Raw genomic sequence first — 19,741 nt, 5'->3', positions numbered from 1 at the left:
GGCTAAGACAACAGCAGTGAAATTTCACATAATAATTAGGAGTCATAATGAAAATCAGCAAGATGTTCCTGGATGTGATCTTACAAAAATCTCAAAATGAATACTAAATTAGGCAACCTTATAATCACTTTGTGACCCACTTAAGAATTATTATTTAAAGTGTACCATCAGCACTAGAAGGAAGTTTGAATAAGGACAAGGGTAGAAACTAGTATTACAAATTGTTTTGACATGTACATTAAGAATTACTGATATACCTTTTGAAAAAATACAACTCCATAGCTTTGGAATACCAAGAAATATAGATAAAAAGAATTAAATTATTTAGTTTGTTAAAGAAATAAACCTTGACAAATACTATTTATTCCAAGATTCCAAGGCATCTTGGTGACAGGAAAAAAATTTTGATTGAATAAGTCTTTGTACAGAATGATATATTTTATTGCATGAAATATTTGAAATAGCTGAAATTTACAAGCTTATAAAGTATAAAATAATGAGATAATGATTAGGTTAAATGATTACAGTAGGTAAGTATCAGGGGACATTAAGTTTTTAATAGGAAAATTCTTATGTACGATGTTACAATTTAACTGAATTAATTTTATCTTAATGTTTTATATCATCACAAAAATTCTTAGTTTTATATTGTCACAATACATAAAGTAACATTATTTCCAGGAGTAAGATCACCACAGAGCTTAACTATGAATATATGTATATAACATTAGGACTCTTCAAATATTCATCAAAATTTATAGGAAAAAAAAACAGAAATCAGTGTTCTTCATAGATTTTTGCAGATGATGTTAATCTGATTCTTCACTCCTGGAGTAAGAGCTATCACAATATTCAGCAATGTAAAGGAATTTATGAATATTTGGATTCATCTTCGGTATCCAGTGTCGGGGAACCAGGTATGTTGAAAGATCAAATAAATCTACAAATACCTTGTACTTGTCACTGGAAAAACACATATATACAGATGTTTTATTGACATGAAACTTTAAAATTTCCCATAGAAAAATTTTATTTTTCAGATAATGATATTTTGCCATAAATAATTAGTATGCAGCATTATATTATATATTACATGTTATTATATCTATATTTTATTAAGTAATATTAATATGAAAATTGCCTCATTTTTAGTCTGCATCCAGAGTTCATGCCCACATAACAGTATTATGTGTTTCATTGATTCTGCCCAGTCTGGTTCATATTAAAAACTAGAATTTTATTATTGTCATAGTAACTTTATAAAGACAGTGGAAAGTTTGTTCTTGTTTCTGACTTTAAAAGGAAGGTATGAAAAATAATACATTTAAATCATCAGTGTTTTCAGCTGTTCATTAGAAAATATTTTTTACCTGCAAAGTAGCTTCCAAGTAACTGACATGAATGGGTTAATAAATCAAAATCCCATCTTAGATTCATAACAAATGTCTGTAAGAATGGTTTTAACACTTATACTTGCTTTCGTGTTTGTCGACTATTTTAACTGTTGTAGTTTTATATCAGAAGAACATTTGCTTTTAAAGTCAAATTTAGGTTCAAATCCTGTTCTGTCACTTGCAAGTTATGTAACCTTGGACAAGTTGTCCAAACCTCAGTGTCTTGGTTTCTAACTCTATAAAATAAAAACTACAGTCCCTTCCTCTATCCAGGCCCTTGTGAAGATTCAATGAATTAATGACACACTAGAAATGCTGTTTGTGTTAATTATTCCCACCACCCACTGATGTCCTCATTTTGTACAACCATTTTTACTTTCATACTTAGAGAATTTATTCCCAGAGAAAGAGAAAATATGTACCTATTGTGAAAATTCACACCGATGAATTTTCTAAATCATTCAATCTAGAGTTTCTTCCCAAGGAAAGTGAAATATAAAAATGATGAAAAACTGAACCTGTGTATTTTATAACTTAGTCAATCTGGTTGGTAAGAGTAGGGATGAAAAACTATACTAAAAAGAATTTTGGAGACTAAATGTGAATAACATTCTTGAACTGATTCCCTTATTTCAAGGAGCCTTGTAAATTTCCCAGTTTTCAGATGAATCTTTATATATAATCTGTCATTTGAATATTAAATAAAATAAGATAAACGTAATAAAATCTTTCTAGCATGTTTTAAGTGCTCAATAAATGTTGAGCTTTTTCTTGTGAAAACATGAAAAAGGACCCTTTTGGAGAAGATGGAAGTAGTTTTTATGCTATAAGATAGAGTCATATCAGGAAACATGAGACTGTTTTTTATCTGTGTCATTCATATCACCAAGAAGACATTAGTATACTTAATGATAACTGTTTTAGTCTAGCCTAAACTTTAGCCAGAATGAGTTGAAAAATTTTCTACTTGGATCATTTCTTCCGTGTCCTCAGAGATCATGTAGCCATGAATACCATGTCTCTTTCATCACAGGATCAAATGATGAACTTCCAGAACTAAAGATTTTTACAATGACTGCCAGAGTTTCTAATAAAAATACCTTAACTTAACTTTAAATGTTTTGTCAGCCAATAGACCAAGTATAAATGACTTTTCCTAGACAACACACATACATATGGAGAAACAAAGACTTGCTGATTTCCATCAAGATAAAAAGGTGAATTTTCCCCCATCTTACCTTACTGTTGAGCGCAGGTACTGGTAGCCTGATGACCCACCTGTGCCACTTTTGCTACCCAGCATTCTGTGCACCAGGCACACATGGTTATCTAGGCAAACACGCAAATTAACTCCATGGATATTTTTCTGCCATTAGTTCTAAAAACAAGGGGCTGGTAATGGTTATTGCTTCTGGGAAAAGGCTCGTATCTTATCACTTAGCCATATGGAAGGTTCACGTGTGAGAGCCAGATGAGACCAGCAGGTTGCCTGGCAGCCCGCTTGGTTCAGGCTACATGCATCTGACTCTGTATTTACAATTACCTTATGAACACAGTAGGGGAGAACAAGGACAAATTATGACTTTCATGAGCTCTGGTCATTTTGCTTTTATGGGTCTCTTCCTCCATTAAAAAATTTTTCTTAATTATAATTATTTTAAAATTATATTGGTATACAGATGAATAGATTACTATTATATGTTAAAACATTTGCTTGGATCTAAAGTTTTTTTTTTTTTTCTGATTACCAAATAAAACATTTTCATGGGCCCCAAAAGTTGCCTTGGGCTGTAGGCACTGTGCCTGTTGTGTATACTGGGTAAGTAGACCCTGGGAGAGAGTAATTGTTAAGCTAATTAAACATACACGTTACACACCAAACACAACACACACAACACACAACACATCACATACACAAAAGGGGAAGGAAAGGAGAACAGGAAGAAGGATAGACAGAAGGAGAAAGGGAGTAAAAGAACAGGATGCGGGGAGAAGAATTATGGGGTCAGGATGAGAGGGAGGACATACATCTCCATTTAGTCATGAGTGTGTCAATGTCCATAAGAGAAGTCAGCAACTGAAAAGGGACCTGGAATCTAGGTTCTTCCCTAAAAGAGAAATAAGAAGGAATCTAAGCAAATTTAGTGTGTTAAGAAGAGCATGTGATTTACAATATCAACTTTGCCTCTTAGGCGCTGTGCATTTCTGCATTACTCTCCTACTCTTAGTTTTTCATCTCAAAAATGGAGGTACTACCACTCAGCTTACAGTGTTTGTTTGAAGAGTCTAAAATATCCATGTAATATACAGGAAGTAACGAGATTGAGTCCCACCTAACATCAGTTCTCATTAAAAGGTAGACACACAATCTCAGGTTTCACAGCTAATATTAGTCAAAAAGGTCTTCCAAGCAAAGATATTAAAACAGAAAAAAAAAAAAGACTGCTTTTTTTTCCTCTAAAAAATGTGTTTTGTATGTATTTTTTTCCCTTTTCTTCATCTAATCCTTCAACTCAGTACAAGTTCTGCTTAAGATACGTAAGCTTGAGTGGCATACTTTTAATAAGAATTTAGGAAAAGAGTAAAAAATTTTGATTATGTTGCCATTCTAAGGAAACAGATTTGAGAAGATTAAAAATTAAATAAAAGTAAGACATCCAGCAAATGGGTATTTTCACGAGTATGCTATTTTTGCTAGTGTTCTGACTCATTTAATTCATGATACATGAAGATGAGACATTCAAATATATAAAATAGGAGTATGTGGACATTTAAGGGTCACCTCAAATGTATTAAATAGTGAAGACAATTTTACTTGAAATTGTTGAATAAGAATAGTTTATAAGGTGTTTTCAATTTATCTATTCTTTTTTTTAAAATATAAACCAGGAATAACTACAACATTGTTTAATGACAGAACACATTTCATGACTGAATTTCTGTAGCAAATTAAACTTTAGCCTTTTAAAATTCTTAATGTCTCATGTAATAGAATATAAGGATATTTGGTTAATTTGTGTGAGTGGTTTTTTTTTAACCAACTACAGAGATACAATTATACTCTTACTATGTAAAAGAAAGAAAACCTCATAAAACCTCACAATTTATTTTCTAAACTTTCCTCCAAAACTAAATGACTTATTAAAACAATGATTGCAATGTATAAGCTTTATACTTGATATATTATTTATAGCCAATCCTCACTTTTAATTTTTACTTCTCTTCTAATTTGCTTTTACCTGTAAAAATAAATCATCAAGGCCCCCTGAAGTGCTCTGTATGACAGTCGCCTTTCACCTGCAAGATACACAGCAAGTTTCAATAGGTCATTTAGGGTAGTCATATAAATTTGGCACCATTGCCTTAAATAATTGTTATATGTTTTTAAAAAACAATGTAAGTTTTAGTTTAACAATTTAGCCCTTAGCTTGAAATTGGAAAACTATCATATCAAACATTGTTTTCATACTGGATTTTAAAAGGGAAACAAATATATATGTACACACATATATATATATCATATTTAAATTTTGAGAATTTAAACTGTATATATATCTCAAAACATTTTTTGAATTCTCAGAACCTTTAAATTCATATTAGGAAAATCCGGTATAGAAAATAATTAACTTCCATGATAGAATGTATTTTCCAAGTAAAATAGTGTGACGACTTCCTTTTATAAAGTTAAAAAGGACTTATTCTAAGTTTCATTTGAAAGTACTTTTCGCTGATTCACTTAAAATTACTTAAATTACTTAAAATCACTTGGCTTCAAGGAACATAAACATTATACAAAATCTCGTATATGTTATACAACAAAAGGCTTTGCTCTGTCTGCAGGAAAATAAGACTGCTATTCTTTACTGAGGTTTGATAAAAAACAGGCTAATGACCTTTAAGATTATAGATTTTCATACTAATTTCATATACTGCTATGCCTTATACTTAAATTCACAAAAAAATGTTTCCAATTTGTATAGGTACTTTATAATAAAAGTTCTAAATAAAAATGAGCATGAGTTTCAAACAGATAAACAATAAAGATATTGATTGTATTGGTCAATTAGTTTCAGAATATAATAGCTCAGTATTAATAATGCCAGAAGTCCCAATGTGTGCTTTTCCTGGTCTGCTTGGGAAACTAATTTCCTTACCTAAGCTCCCCTCACCTTTACAATGGAGTTATTCCTTCTCTATCCTACTGTTATCATAGTATATTGCAATTACAGGATTGTCTTCATTTCTGTATCTATTAGGCTGAGAAACCATATTCCATGTATCTTGCTAGCCCTCACATCTCACATATTATGAAAGTTTCTACCAATGTCTTTGAGATAAGCTGGGCATTTAAACCTGTTAATATAGGGTTATCATAGATACTATTAATCCAATCTTGTTTCTATGAATGGAATGTCAGTTTTCCTTTTATTTTTCACAAGTAAGGTTTGATCTTTTGGTCTCACAGTAGTACACTGCAGGGAAATGATAATAAAGAAAATTATTACCTCTACTCACATAACATCACTCACCTTTACTAAGGAGATTCTCTTGACGTTTCTCATCAAATAAAGAGAGTAATATCTCTTTTCGTTGCTGAAATTCAGCCATTTTTTCCTCTTTTTCCTCTGACTCTTCCTTAGCCTTTGGGGGAAATACTGCATTAATATTCTCATTAGAGAGAATAGATTCTTATTTTAGAAAACATTGCTTGTGAAAAGTAGACTCACAAGGTGCAGAAAGGGTATACTTGGATATGTACTATTTACTATTATAACTTGGAAATTATAGCTTATAAAAAGGCATCTTTCTCACACTATTGTGATCTGTTAGTCTAAAATATTCTCAATAAATATCATGAGAAATGAATTCATTGGGTATAGTGGTCAATAATGATCTAATTTTTGACAGAAATTATTTAACACAGGAAGTAAAGTGATTTCACTTAAGAAAAGTTAAGAATTTCTGGTTAGGAAAACTATTAACTCTATTGAAATTCTATATTCAGTATTGTATTCTGTAAATATAATGTCTTAGAGATATTTTACCATTATATTTTTATTCATTTGCTATCTATTGATTTGTTTAGGAAATTTTTTATTTTTCTTCCTACAACACATGCTCTACTTGCAACTCGACTAATTAGGCTGGAGAAAAAATTAATTAACCCAATTATCTTCAATTCCGCAGAACCACACTGTGTGGTAAGATCTTGTATGTAGATTATTGCCAATTAATTATTCATTTTTGCAGCAAATGTCATGCTAAGGTGATAGAGATAAAATTGTGAGCAAAAATTGAATCCCCTGATCTTATGCAGTATAATGTCTGGGGGAACAAGACATTGAACAAATAATCATTTCCAAATTAAATTGCAACCATGGACATAAAGGAGTGTCCTATACCATAGAGTGGCATACAGGAGCAGTTTAGTACCATGGTAACAGATTAGTAAGGAGATCAGGAAAGACATTCCTGCAGAAATTTTCCTCAAGCCAAGACCTGAAGGTTGAAAAGAAGTTACCTGGGGAAGAACATTCAAAGCCCTGAAAATAACACATAAAAAGACTCTGTGGTGGTAAATTTGAAGAACTAAATTCAGTTTAAAGAAATTTATCATGTTTTGGTCACATGAGATTACGAAATACCTTTATCGTTATCCTGAAAACAATGGGGAGATATCAAAGTGTTTTATGCAAAAGCAAAATATAATCAGATTTGAATTTTTGAAAGATTGCTCAAACTGCAGTTTAGAGAATAAATTAGAGCTATATTGGGGAGCCCTGTTAAATAGTTGAAAAACTACTACTTTAGTCTAGGTGAAAACAATGACAGTTTGCACTTGATTGGTAGTGGTAGGTTAGAGAGAAATAGTTGACTTACTTAGAAGATTAAGTTAGTAGCATTTGGTGGTAACATTTTGTTGATTGCTAAAGAAAATGGAGTGCAAAAAGATAAGTTTTGCGTGTCCTACTTGACAAACTATATGGTTTACAGGAGAAAAACTTGAAGATCAAGTTGATACAAGGCTGTATGGAAGGGGAAATTTTTTTAGGTTTTGTATTTATCAGTGTGTTTTTGAGAGGACCAGGAGGAAGTATAAATTAGGGTGTTAAATATATGTTCTGAAGTTTAAGAAGATATCTATGCTAGAGGTAAATGTTTAAGAATTATTGGTGTATAGGTATACATTGAAGCAGTAAGTATACATGAGTTCATTCAGAGAAAGAGCACAGAGAAAGGATATAAAGGCTATATATAAGCCAGTGCTTTGGGAAACCTTACAATTTATTGGTCTGAGGGATAAAAATGAGCCAGTAAAGAAATAAGGCCCAGAGAATTAGATAAAGACAGAATGTTGTATACTAAATCCAAGGGGGGAGGAGGGAATATTCAAGAAAGAGTAAATAGTAAATAGTACTGAATGCCACTGTTAGCTCAAGTAAAATGGAGATAAAAAGTGGCCATTGGATTTATGAACATGGAGGCCATTTATGAACGATGGGAGAAAAAATGATTGATTGGTTCAAAAAGGGAAGATAAATAATTACGCTAACTACTGTTCTAAATATTTAACAAATATTAATCTCATTAATATGAGGTAGATACTTTTATTTTCTGTTTTACCAATGATGGAAGTGAAGCAAAGAGAGTTAAGCAGCAGAAGTTCAATGTCACGCAATTAAGAAATGGAGGTGGGATTTGAACCCATGCACTGTGATTTCAAAGTCTCTGTTTTCCATACTACCTGCTACAGCTTCACAAGACAGAAATGAAACAACTCTTTCGAGAAATTTAGTCATGAAAAGAGGATGAGTGGCCTATAATTTGAAGAAAATGAAGAATTAACAGTATTTTTTTAGTGAGAAACTTGACATTGTCTGAGAACCAGTAGGAAGAACTCAACGAATATATAAGAGCCAAGGGAAAATTGTATGGCTAAATATATTTGGCTAACTGGTCCTTTGTGAGTCTACTGCTATCTAAAATTGGTCATAATCAACATTTTTAGAATAGAAATGACAAATATATTAATCTCATCTATTTATCAAAGATAAAATCTTGTCTATAATAAACTCCTTATTTTAATTTTTATGGTACATAAAAAAATTAAATCCGTCATGTAATATATTCTAAGCAGATGAATTTGTGAAATAAACATAAGAAAATGAAAGTTAAAGGGAAAGTAGAGAATTGTTATAATTCCCAATACTTTTCTATAGTAAGCTTATATTTACTTATGGAATCATGAATACCTGAATTTTTGTGAATTCTTTTTGTAGGCCTTTGACAATATTTTTTTCAAACTTTCCCCAGAAGTTAAATCCATGCAGCTCTAGACCTGGAGTTCTTTCCAGCCATGCCTTGAATAAATATTATTTTAAAATGAGTACATAGTAAAAATTTAAATATGTAAAATACATTTTAACTAACATTTATGAACTTGGAACAGAAAATTTTCATGTTTTTGAGATATAAATGTAATGTTTTTTGTGTGTAAACGTGTTCTTTTTCCCTTCAATTTCTTCATTTAAAAATAACAATATATTGTATTTCATCTCTTAATCTTTAAGGCAATCATGTTACTAATATTTACTCTTTACTAAGAAATATATTATTACAGAAATCCCAATTTTGTTCTATAAACCTATGAACGTGTCTAAATATTGTTTTAATAAAGTTTATGGTTTATTTTCAAAATACTTTATGTCTTAGTATCTGAAGGAATTATGACATGCATAATAACATATGATCTCTTCTAAATGCAAGAGCATGGTATACTTAACAACTTTGAAATAAACTGCTCAATTATTTTAAGATTCCACAAAACTTTTTAATCTAGAAATAAAACATAATTCATGCATCTCTGTGGGTTCTCATTTAACCTATTTTGGCTTTGAAATTAGGTTTGTGATTCTTTTTCTCCCTATCTTTATAAGCTGTTATATAGCATTATATGTTAATCTTAATTTTCAGTACCCAGGATTTGTGAAGGAACTCAAGACCATACGATACTTATTTAATAATTTACTTATGAAAAAACAAATTAATTATTCCCCAGAACTATTTATAGACCTACAGGGAATTAAGACATGAAGGAGAAAATTCTCAAGAGTACATACTCTTAATAATTTCATTTGAGAAAAATATACAACTCATGGAACTCTCGATTAAGAAATATTTTGAAGAAATAAAGCTTATTCAGTAATTTAACCACACTTAGTTTAAAAATCAGCTAATTAAATGTTACTTAGTATGAATGTTTAAAGGATTATTTTAATAAGATAAGGAAGTTATTAAATAGTAATATGTAATTGCTTATATCAATATTTCTAAAATTCTCAACAGTTCTTAATATTTTAAATATTATTTTAAATATAAATATACAAATTTACAAATTTTTATAAATTCTTTTTTATTTACAATGAATGATACCAAATTTTGATATGAGTTTTACAATTTTTACCTAACAGAAACTAAGTTAACAAGATGTATTGAAGTAGACTGTAGAAATAGTATTTGCACATGTACCTCCACTAGTTGCAGAAGTGTTTTTTCTTGCTGGGACTTAAGCAGCAGGTCATTATCTTCTCCTTTGAAGTTATGGTAATGTCTTTTGTTGTGAGGAACTTGCAAACGCTGAACACCTAACTTGTTTTCTAGTAGTCGGAACTGCAAACTCTGGAAGCCTGATGCTAGAGATAAGTACTCTCTGAGAATAAATGGAGGAAGGGAAGAGAAGAAAAAGGCGAGATAAGTTGACATTATAAATTACTGTAATGATTTCTTGTATTGTGAGAGATTGTCAGTTTTACTCTCCTACATATTATCAAGGATGCAGACACACAACTGCCTAGAGTTGGACCTATAGTTAGTTCAGACCTTACTAAAATAAGGAAAATGAGCTACTTAAACATCATTGTTGATGTCTGTCAATCAATTTAAATTTGACATGTTTGTAGAGTTTGCAAAATGTGTACGTGTATGTATGTGTGCTAATTTTTTTTCCTAAAATAAAGACAGATGGACATTGAGCAATATTTTTTCAAGATTGTTTATAAATTATAAATAGTATTCGATCCCTCCTAAAACTTACATTCTTGGATATTATCACTGATTTCACCACCTAATATTATTATGAGCAACGATGAGATACCACAAGTAAAATGAAGGGGATATTGACTAGGACAAAATAAACAATTAAAATATGTTATTACTCCTACCCTACACAACCACTCAATCTCGTAATTTTTTAAATCTACCACAAAGGCATTCTGTTACATTTCTTTTGATTGTGAAACATGTTGGACTGCCTATTACATCATTAAATGCAGCGAATGTTCTAAGAAAATTTATCTTCGAATTTGGTATGGCTTTGACTGCTTGGAAATGTAGAGTTAAAAATTGTAATTCAATCCATAACTTATACTAAATGACGCTTTTGCTGATATCTTTCTTTATATACCACTCTTTTTTCCCCTCATTTCTCTACATTCTCTTCAAAACGTTTTGTCTATCTTTTTCATTATAGACATCCTAGTGGATGTAAAGTGGCATCTCATTGTGATTCTGACTTTCATTTTCCTTGGCTATGTTTATATTGCTCAAATATGCTTGTTCTCCTTATAAGACTGACATTTTGAAGGAAGTAGACACTTTTAGCAAGTTTATGTAAACACAAAAGAGTGACTATGATGATAAGAAAAAAAAGAGCTACATGTTTCTCTTTCAGGCTTGGAGAAATCCAATTAACCCTTCCACTAAAGATACCCTTTGCATTTTTTTAGCCAGTTAAGATGTGTCAGAGGAAGACAGTATTCTTTTCATATTTTTCTCATAATAGAAGCTGAAGCATGTAGATTATAAAATGAATTATTTATAAATAATAAACTAAAAGTCTAAAATAATTTTTTAAATGACAAAATAATACTGGAGTTAATTCACAATGGCAGAGGTTCTCTTTCGTCTAATATAGTTCCACTCTTGTTCCTCTTTTATTTTAAGATTTTATTTTTAGATTTTTTTTAAATTTAGTTATATGTATGATATCAGCCATTTTAGCCATTTTGATAAGTTGTTTAAAATTCACTTTGGATAAAAACAAGGCACGACAATGAATTGAAATGACTTGATCATATTATGTTTATATGTTAAAGTGAGTGATGAAATGTTTTTCATAACTTTTCAAATGCTTTGTAATTAAGACTCCCAAGCGCTGATAGTACAAAGCGTCAGTAGGACAGTCTCCTCATGTCACACTTGTTCGCCTTGTACCTCACTCAGGTGAGAAGGTAAACCACAGTGCATGAACACAAAGCCACAAATGCACACCTGAAGTCATTGAAGTCCAAGGCGGCCATCGTTTCTAGAACGGAAAACTGCTGCACCAGTAGTTTAAGGATCACTACAATGCGATGCACTCGAGCAACAACCTTCAGCATGTTCCTTTCATCTCTGAGCTGATGGTTAAGAAATGAGACAGTGGATAATCTATTCTGATTTCTAGAAGATACAAAATAGACTGTAACGGTAATGCATTCCTATTAGTTTCATCTCTGTTAAAAAAAAAAAAGGAACATTGGAACTAAAAATTGCTATAAGAATATGTTGAACTAATGGCAGCTATGCGTTGTGTGCAAGAAATGAATGTAAAATCCGAATTATTTTTCTTTCTTTTAAAATAGAAAATTACATGCAAACAATTTAAAAATAAATTCTGGAACACAACACACTGATTTTAAAGTAAATTTCTCCTTAAGTTTGCTCCAAGGAATAAAGATCAAGGTAACATGGAAACTTCTGGGTGAGGATTAAGCAGTACCTGAATAAACCTGCTCTTTACTGAGGGAGTAAGTAGCCATCGACATAAAAAGGAATTGTATTCACATATAAAAGAAGAGTGTTGTCTGTATGAATGCTCTCTTTTCCCCAGCCCGTCCTGAAGCAGGGGCTCAGAGGTAGAGGACCTCAGGCTGGGTCCCGTGTCAGGAGGGCTGTGGGAGCAGGAAGCAGGGTGGGAGGTAGGAAAATGCAGTTCAGACTTCTGCCACCTCCGAAGCTCTGCTCTGTTCTCCTCCCACTCTGATCCTCTCTGTCCTTTGTCCTCCTCTCTCCTTTGATTCTTCTCTTTTTCTCCTCCCTGCTACTCTTTTCTCTTTCTCCTCTTCCTGTTCCACTTTCCTCATTATTTTCTCCTATCTTCACACAGCACATACTCATTAGAAATACAATTCTGGTACCTATTTATTAAAGGCTCTATATTCGCTAGTCTGGCAACCTATCATCATGTGAAACAACTTTTCTTAAGGGCAAAAAAAAAAAATAAGTTCTAAACAAGGGGCTTGAAACTGAAATTTGAAAGGAATCTTAAAGCAATGTGTAGCTCTAGGGTAGCAATGGTGCTGGGAAAATATGATTAAAGCCTTGTCCTCAAAATAATTTTTTTCATCAAGCAATAATTTCACCATTTGATGTTAAATTTTTCTCATTAATACTATTTTCTATAATCTCCAAAAAGAGTATAAACTCAATATTGTGACACAAGAACTCACATGGCCGTTTTGAAAGATCTCTCGAACAGAATCTAATTCCCAGAGGATTTGTTTAAACCAGAGTTCATAAGCTGCAATGAGAAAACCATTGTCATCTGGAAAGCTTTAAGAGCCTCTTTGACCATAATTATATAAAAGACATGGTTAACACATTGAAAATAATAAAAATGTAATTTAAAAATCAATAAATATCAATATTGCCCTATTTTATGCTATAACCAAATATTAGTAATAAACTTATAATAGCCTCCATTTATTGAATGTTTTAATATGCCAGGCGTATAGTCTATATGCTTTATATTTGTAATTATTACACTGATTTCCCTCAACAAATATATTGTTTAGATCTTTTAGGATATAGCACATAATCTAATTCTAACTTTCTACTGGAAGCTGGAGGTATGCAAAAAAGCAGAAGTAATACTCAACTTTATTTATAAACTGAAACATCAGCATTTACTCACCTAATGTATATGACAAAGTTTTGGTTTCTAGGGGCTTAGAATATTATGGGAAGGACAAGTTTATGAATACTCTAAATCTGAAACTTTGTCATATTCATCTATTTCCTTCAGTACCTAGCATAGTGTTAGCATAAGATAAACATTGGATGATTATTTTATGAATAAATGAATTAAATAACCAATGTAGTCATTAGATAAGCATAGAAAATCAATAATCTTAGAGGATCTCTAGAGCATTCTATTTAGTACTATTATAAGGGTAAAGACTATGTTTCTGTACAAATAAGCAGAAATTATTATATTTTAAATTACATTTAAAGAGACTTTATAGATTGAATTTTCATATTTGGACAAAGAGCAAATCAGTTATTTATTAATTTATTTAAACTGGTTTCAAGTATACAGTACATTGATTAGACATCTATATAGTTCATACAATAATCTCACCAATTGTTCCCTCCCTCCCCAGGCCCTCCACCTAGCCATCATATTAATGCTAACTGCATTCCCTCCGTCATGCTCCCCATCCCCTTAACCAACTATCAACTACTAATTTATACTTCTTTAACCCTTCACCCCATTCTCTCAGCCCCCAACTCTCCTCTCTGTCCATCACCAAATTGTCCACTATATTTGTGAATCTGTTTTTGATTAGTTTGTTCTCTTTGTTCCTTAGATTCCACATGTAAGTGAAATCATATGGTATTTATCTTTCTCTCTTACTTGAGTAATATTCCATTGTATATATGAACCATAATTTCTTCATCCAATCATCTGTTAATGGGCGTTTAGGTTGCTTCCATATCTTGGCTATTGTAAATTGTGCTGCCATGAATATTGGAGTGCATAGATCTTTATGAATTATTGTTTTGTTTTTCTTTGGATAAATACACAGAAGTGCAATTGCTGGGTCAAAAAGTATACCTATTTTTAATTTTTTGAGGAATCTCCATACTGTTTTCCATAGTGACTTTATCGATTTATAATCTCACCAACAATGTATGAGGGTTCCCTTTTCTGTACATCCTCACCAACACTTGTTATTTTTTGATTTATTGATGATAGCCATTCTGACAGGTGTCAGGCGATATCTCATTGTGGTTTTAGTTTGCATTTATCTGATGGTTAGTGACAAATCAGACATTTCTGAATCATTTTGTGTATCCACTTTTCTGGTTTAACTTCATGTGGCTATTACTATGACCCAGTGACTATATGTTGTAACTAAAGGATAGAAAGAAAGCCTCTCTATCAAATAATGATACCTATCATTTGTTGTCTGCTTATTATTATTGCTATACCTTAGGCTAAGTGCTTAATGCACATTATTTCATTTCACCTTCATAAGAACTCTATGAATGAGAAGGTACAATAATTCTCTACATTTTACACATGGGGAAATGGAGAGAATTACTGGTCAAGAAACCATATCAAAGTCACACAATTTATAATGGTAGAGATGGGATTCTAAATATGTACTACTCTGCCTTAACCCTCCTCTACTGATTTTGCTTTGGTGTAAGCCACCGATAAAAATGTAAACATAAAAACAGGACAAGTAACACATTAAGCCAATCATTTTCCATCTTTAATTTGTTTACTCAGAGGAGTTGATCATTTTAGCCAGTCAGTGAAGCAAACAACTATTTGAGGAAAAGACACAAAAAATTAGTAGGGAAAGGAAACATGTCTAGAAATGGGGAATGACTGGCTCAGATCATTGGGCCCTTGCCAACCAGAGCACGGAATTATGACACCAATAATCTGAGAGTAAATCTTAATATTTTGGGGTCACAGACCTCTTTAAGACACATATTCATGAAATTTCGCACATGATTTCAAAGAGTTCAGGGACTTTCTAAATTTCCAAAGTCATGAACTGCTATGTTAAAAACCACTGCCCAGAAGTTATAAGTCTGAAGAGGATAACCACACATTTTAGAAAAAATTTACGTTTCTGTTTAACATGTTTAGATTTATGTGAGATTATGTAAAGTATCAATCAATTTGAGTAGTCTGTTTCTTGAAAGTAGTTTTTAAAGTTACAAGTTGAAGAATAGTAACAGCTTGTAAATTCTTTATGAATTCGAAAAAATAAAACATCTCCTTGGATTTAGGACAAAGCTAAAGCTCAACTTGATCCAATTAGCAATGAAGTAACATAAATAAGACATATATTCCAGAAGTTGGTCCTATGAGAAATTATCTAACAGCAAAATATCCTCGAACATTTTTAACAAAGATGATTCTTTGATCTTTCACCATCTTTTAGTTAAAAGAATTGTAGCTTTCTTCATTATTGATGGGACGTGCCTATGGAACAAATATTATCTAACTTTTTGTGCAACATACCTTGATGAGTTATGATGAAAAGATGTTCATCATGGATTTTATTTCCTTTTATTTCACTTTGAAGCTCCTGTGCATTCAAAATTTTTTCCAGCTTTAAACAAGGAAATAGAAAGACAGATTTTGTACAAACTTCCAGTTATAAGATAAATAATTTATGGGGATCTGATGTAAAGCATAGCAATGATAGTTATTAACCCTGTATTTTCTATTTAGAAGTTGCTAAAGGGGTAGATCTTAAATGTTCTCACCACAACAAAGACATAGTAACTATATGACATGATAAGACATGTTTGTTAGCTAATGCTATGGTGGTAATCATATTGCAATATACAAATGTATTAAATTAACATGTTGTATGCCTTAAACTTGCACATTATTCTGTCAATTATATCTCAATAAAACTAGAAAAAATTAAATGACTGATTTGAAATTGCAAAACTTGTTTTTTACTAACTTTAATAAGAGGAAGAATACAATACTGAAAAAATCCTTGAATTCTCAAATTCTCAGGATTCATTCTATTTTCTTTTAAATAATTAGTCTCATTGTGCATAATGAGCTAAATTTGTGGTTTTCATTTTTTCTGAAGAATTTTACATTTGGTGGGATTCTATCATAACAAACGTTAATACACTCATTGTGGTCATGTTTCTTTTTTCTCTTGAGATGAGTATGATAAAAAGCTTAATATCTTGCTTAGCTGACTGCGTGTCTTCCATTCTTCTACTTAAGAACCTATTCTAAGATCTTAACGTTCTTTATCAGCTCATTCTTAGAAATACACTGATGACGACATCAAGAGCTTGAATCATTTCACCTCTTAAAAATATGAAAGACAAATAGACTGAATCTTACTCCACAATAATCTTCGAATACCTCATTTGTATCATCTCGCTTTTATTTATTAATGATTTAAATAAAATATGTTCCTTTAACATTTCTACTATATAATAAAGAGTTTAAAAGAGAAAATTTTCTGGAATCATTTATAATTATGTAGGTTGAGATTTAGTGACCATGTCTTATTTATATAGGTTATACAATGCCTGCCAGTTATCTACACTAATCTTATTTATACTTTTCTGCTCAAATTCTCCATTTATTTACTTCTTTTACTGTACCTCTGTTGGAGAGGTGAATTTTCATATGAGTCTCTTGAATATTTCTAGCAAAAAAAAAATGAAAAACCATACATTTGTTAAAAAGATATCATTAGGTCCAGAAAACGATTTGATGACTGAGAAAAAAATCAAACAAACAAACAAACAACCCCCCCCCCACACAAAAAACATGAAAATGTCACTTAGCAGAATTTAGTGCCCAACAATAGAAGCTAAACACTGTAAGACACTCAGCCACTCACATGCAGATAATTGCCATAGTTAAGTCCTTCTTTGCTGGCTCTATTTATACCGGTTTGTGATTTGTCTTCTTCACTGCCTTCTAAAGAGTGTTTTTTAGAATCATATCTGAAGATTAAATAAGTGAAGAGAAAAAAATGGAACTTGAGAAAGCACAGTAGCTAATAATATGAGTGATTAAAATTCTCTTAGATTATTAATCAAGGGAACAAGGGAGACAGTTTTCAAATGCTCTCAAAATTCAGAAATTAAAGTGTTCATACTTGGCATTTTTAAGAGTCTCACCATACATAAAATACAGGTAAATACTTACCCAAATTTATCTCGTGAAAATGGGCAGCCACTCATAGTGAAAACGCACTGTCTGAGAAACACCAGAGTTTGGTTCTGGCTGAATGATATTGACCCTCCTAGATGTTCTACTGCTGCCTTTTATTTATCCTACTCACCTTGAATCTGCCAATCAGCCTTCTCTTTGTACTCCTAGATAGGCTCTCATTTCAATTGGTTGAACCTCTGTAAACTTCAGAATAGATTTACTGTGGAAACAGTTTGTTTGCTAGAATATTAAATATTCTGTCAAACCAAATCATTTGACTTCCCAGGTTCTATTTTTGTATCCAAAGTAGCAAACATTAAATAAATAAATAAATGGAGGTTAAGTCTTTAAAAAAGATATCTAACTATTCTATTTCAAAAACACATTTGGCATAATGTTAAGATATGTAAGATGAGGAGCTTGTAAAGTACTAAATACCTATTCTCTCAGTCTCAGGTGTGGATATTCTTAGAACTCCTAAGCCAAAAAAACTAAACTAAACTGTTAAGCTAAATTTAGAAAGTGAATAGGAAACTAAACTAAACTAAACTGTTAAGCTAAATTTAGAAAGTGAATAGGAATTTATTCCTTCAGCCATCACCATTTTGGTTTCCAGCAACAGGGTATGTGTAATCTGCTGTGGAATGTTACATTACCTTCTGTCACATCACCCTCATTGCTTAGGACCACAGCAACTCCCACCTCCACCCTGTAACCCCATTATTTACATTTTTCTTACTCGATAGCTAGAGATTGCAACAGACTCAGAAACCCTAAGCCAAAAGGGGTGTTCTCATGAATAAATGATTCAGCATCTTATTTTTCAGAAGATAATTCAGAAAGTACTCTGCACTTTGCTCCACATATTGTTGAGGAATGCCCAGTTGTTCACGGGGTTGACCTCAATATTGAATCCTTATTTTGGCCTTTTGTCCTTGCCTTCCTGTCTCACACTCCCTACTCTCTCACCATTTCCTGAGAACACCTCTCAAATACCTTCTCACCACACACTTCCTTATCTCAAATTCTGCTTTGGAGAAAGCCAAACTAATACATAGGTCTCTTATTCATCATGAGATCTAATATATTTAGGAACTGAATAATTACTTTTTGGTCTTTGAAAATATTTTTTCTTTCCAAGAAAAGGAAGTTCCATAAACATAGCAGCCATTCAATAGGCCATTCATTTAGTTGATATGGTTTATGGCTATTTGTTATATGAAGTGGGCCTTTGTTTTTGTTTTGTTGTTAATGTTTTGTTTTATTTCTATAGGCACGAGTTTGCGAGAAATTAAAACTCCTTAGTTGAGATTTAAACTTAGTCAAACAAGTAGGAACTTTTCAAAGTCTCTTTGATAAAACCCAAGAATGTCCATCAACAAGTAATGTTTGTTCAGCTGTAATTATTATGGCAGACGCAAAAAAAAAAAAAAAAAAAAGCAGAAACCAATAGGACACCAATTTTAAGGGAAGGAGTACTGGTGTTGCTAATTCTGCGACTATTTCTTACTTCTGTGTGAATTTTGGATGACTAGTTTCCAAGGAAAGAAGAAAAAAACATTATAGGAAGCTGTTTTTACATAAGGTTGCTCTAGGTTATTTTGTAGAAAATTGTCCTGTCTCACACAGCAAAAGTATCACAAAGGAGACAGGAACCAGGGGACCTTTTTTTACCCTGGGCTATGGAATGTGGTATTCGTGGAGATATGCTTGCAGATAAACATATTTTTCTCTTCTTTTCCTTACTTATTAAAAACCATGAACATTATAAAAACAATTCCATTGATATTTTAAACATAAGTTGTAATTTCAAGCACAAAGTTATAAAAACTGCTTTTGTCCACAATCGATGGTGCAACGTGTTGAAAAAACTCCAATCAACATTTTAACATTCACTTTTTCCCCAGGTTAAAGGTGATACGTTGCCATTTAAATTTTGTCAAAAATCATGCTTTTTATTATATAACAATAAAATTTTTTAGATTACTGTACTATTTGTAAATGATGATTTAAATTATCTGTATAGAATGAATTGTATTAAAATAAACTTTATAATATAATCTTCATGTATCATATACTTTTAAAAAGTACTAAGAGCACATAACTAAAATTATGTGTTCAACCACATTAAAATCAATAAAATTATGAAAAAGTTTAGAAACTGTAGTCATAATATGTAGTTTGAATCTTATGAAATTTTTGCTTTTGTGAGTCAGAATGGTTGAACGCCAGCAATTTCATATGGTCCACCTTATAACTATTCAAGTAATAATGCTAAACAAAAAAATATTATTAAAGGGGC

At 31.6% G+C, this 19,741-nt stretch overlaps 1 protein-coding gene across 1 annotated transcript; it reads right to left on the bottom strand.

The window, feature by feature from the left end:
- Positions 1–771: 771 nt before the first annotated feature.
- Positions 772–17,525, bottom strand: TDO2 (tryptophan 2,3-dioxygenase). The gene is made up of 12 exons (XM_011360330.2): positions 17,434–17,525; positions 17,123–17,228; positions 15,760–15,850; positions 12,944–13,014; positions 11,724–11,851; positions 9,924–10,104; positions 8,648–8,755; positions 5,924–6,035; positions 4,634–4,691; positions 3,423–3,502; positions 2,633–2,723; positions 772–963 (listed from the first exon to the last, which is right to left on the bottom strand). Exons 1-12 carry the CDS (start codon positions 17,466–17,468, stop codon positions 810–812), a joined length of 1,215 nt encoding a protein of 404 aa, XP_011358632.1. The 5' UTR covers positions 17,469–17,525; the 3' UTR covers positions 772–809.
- Positions 17,526–19,741: the final 2,216 nt, after the last annotated feature.

The sequence above is a fragment of the Pteropus vampyrus genome, unplaced genomic scaffold (assembly GCF_000151845.1).
Source record: "Pteropus vampyrus isolate Shadow unplaced genomic scaffold, Pvam_2.0 Scaffold53, whole genome shotgun sequence".
Classification (NCBI taxonomy): Eukaryota; Metazoa; Chordata; class Mammalia; order Chiroptera; family Pteropodidae; genus Pteropus; species Pteropus vampyrus.
Note: the sequence above shows the minus strand (reverse complement) of the source record. Positions and strands in the feature narration are given on the sequence as shown.

Coding starts and splice junctions, on each gene's coding strand:
- TDO2 (XM_011360330.2), bottom strand. CDS start 17,468: ATGAGTGGCTGCCCATTTTCACGAGATAAATTTGG. Junction 11,852..12,943: donor AGATCTTTCAAAACGGCCAT/GTGAGTTCTTGT, acceptor CTTAACCATCAG/CTCAGAGATGAAAGGAACAT. Junction 10,105..11,723: donor TTGGACTTCAATGACTTCAG/GTGTGCATTTGT, acceptor ATTTATTCTCAG/AGAGTACTTATCTCTAGCAT.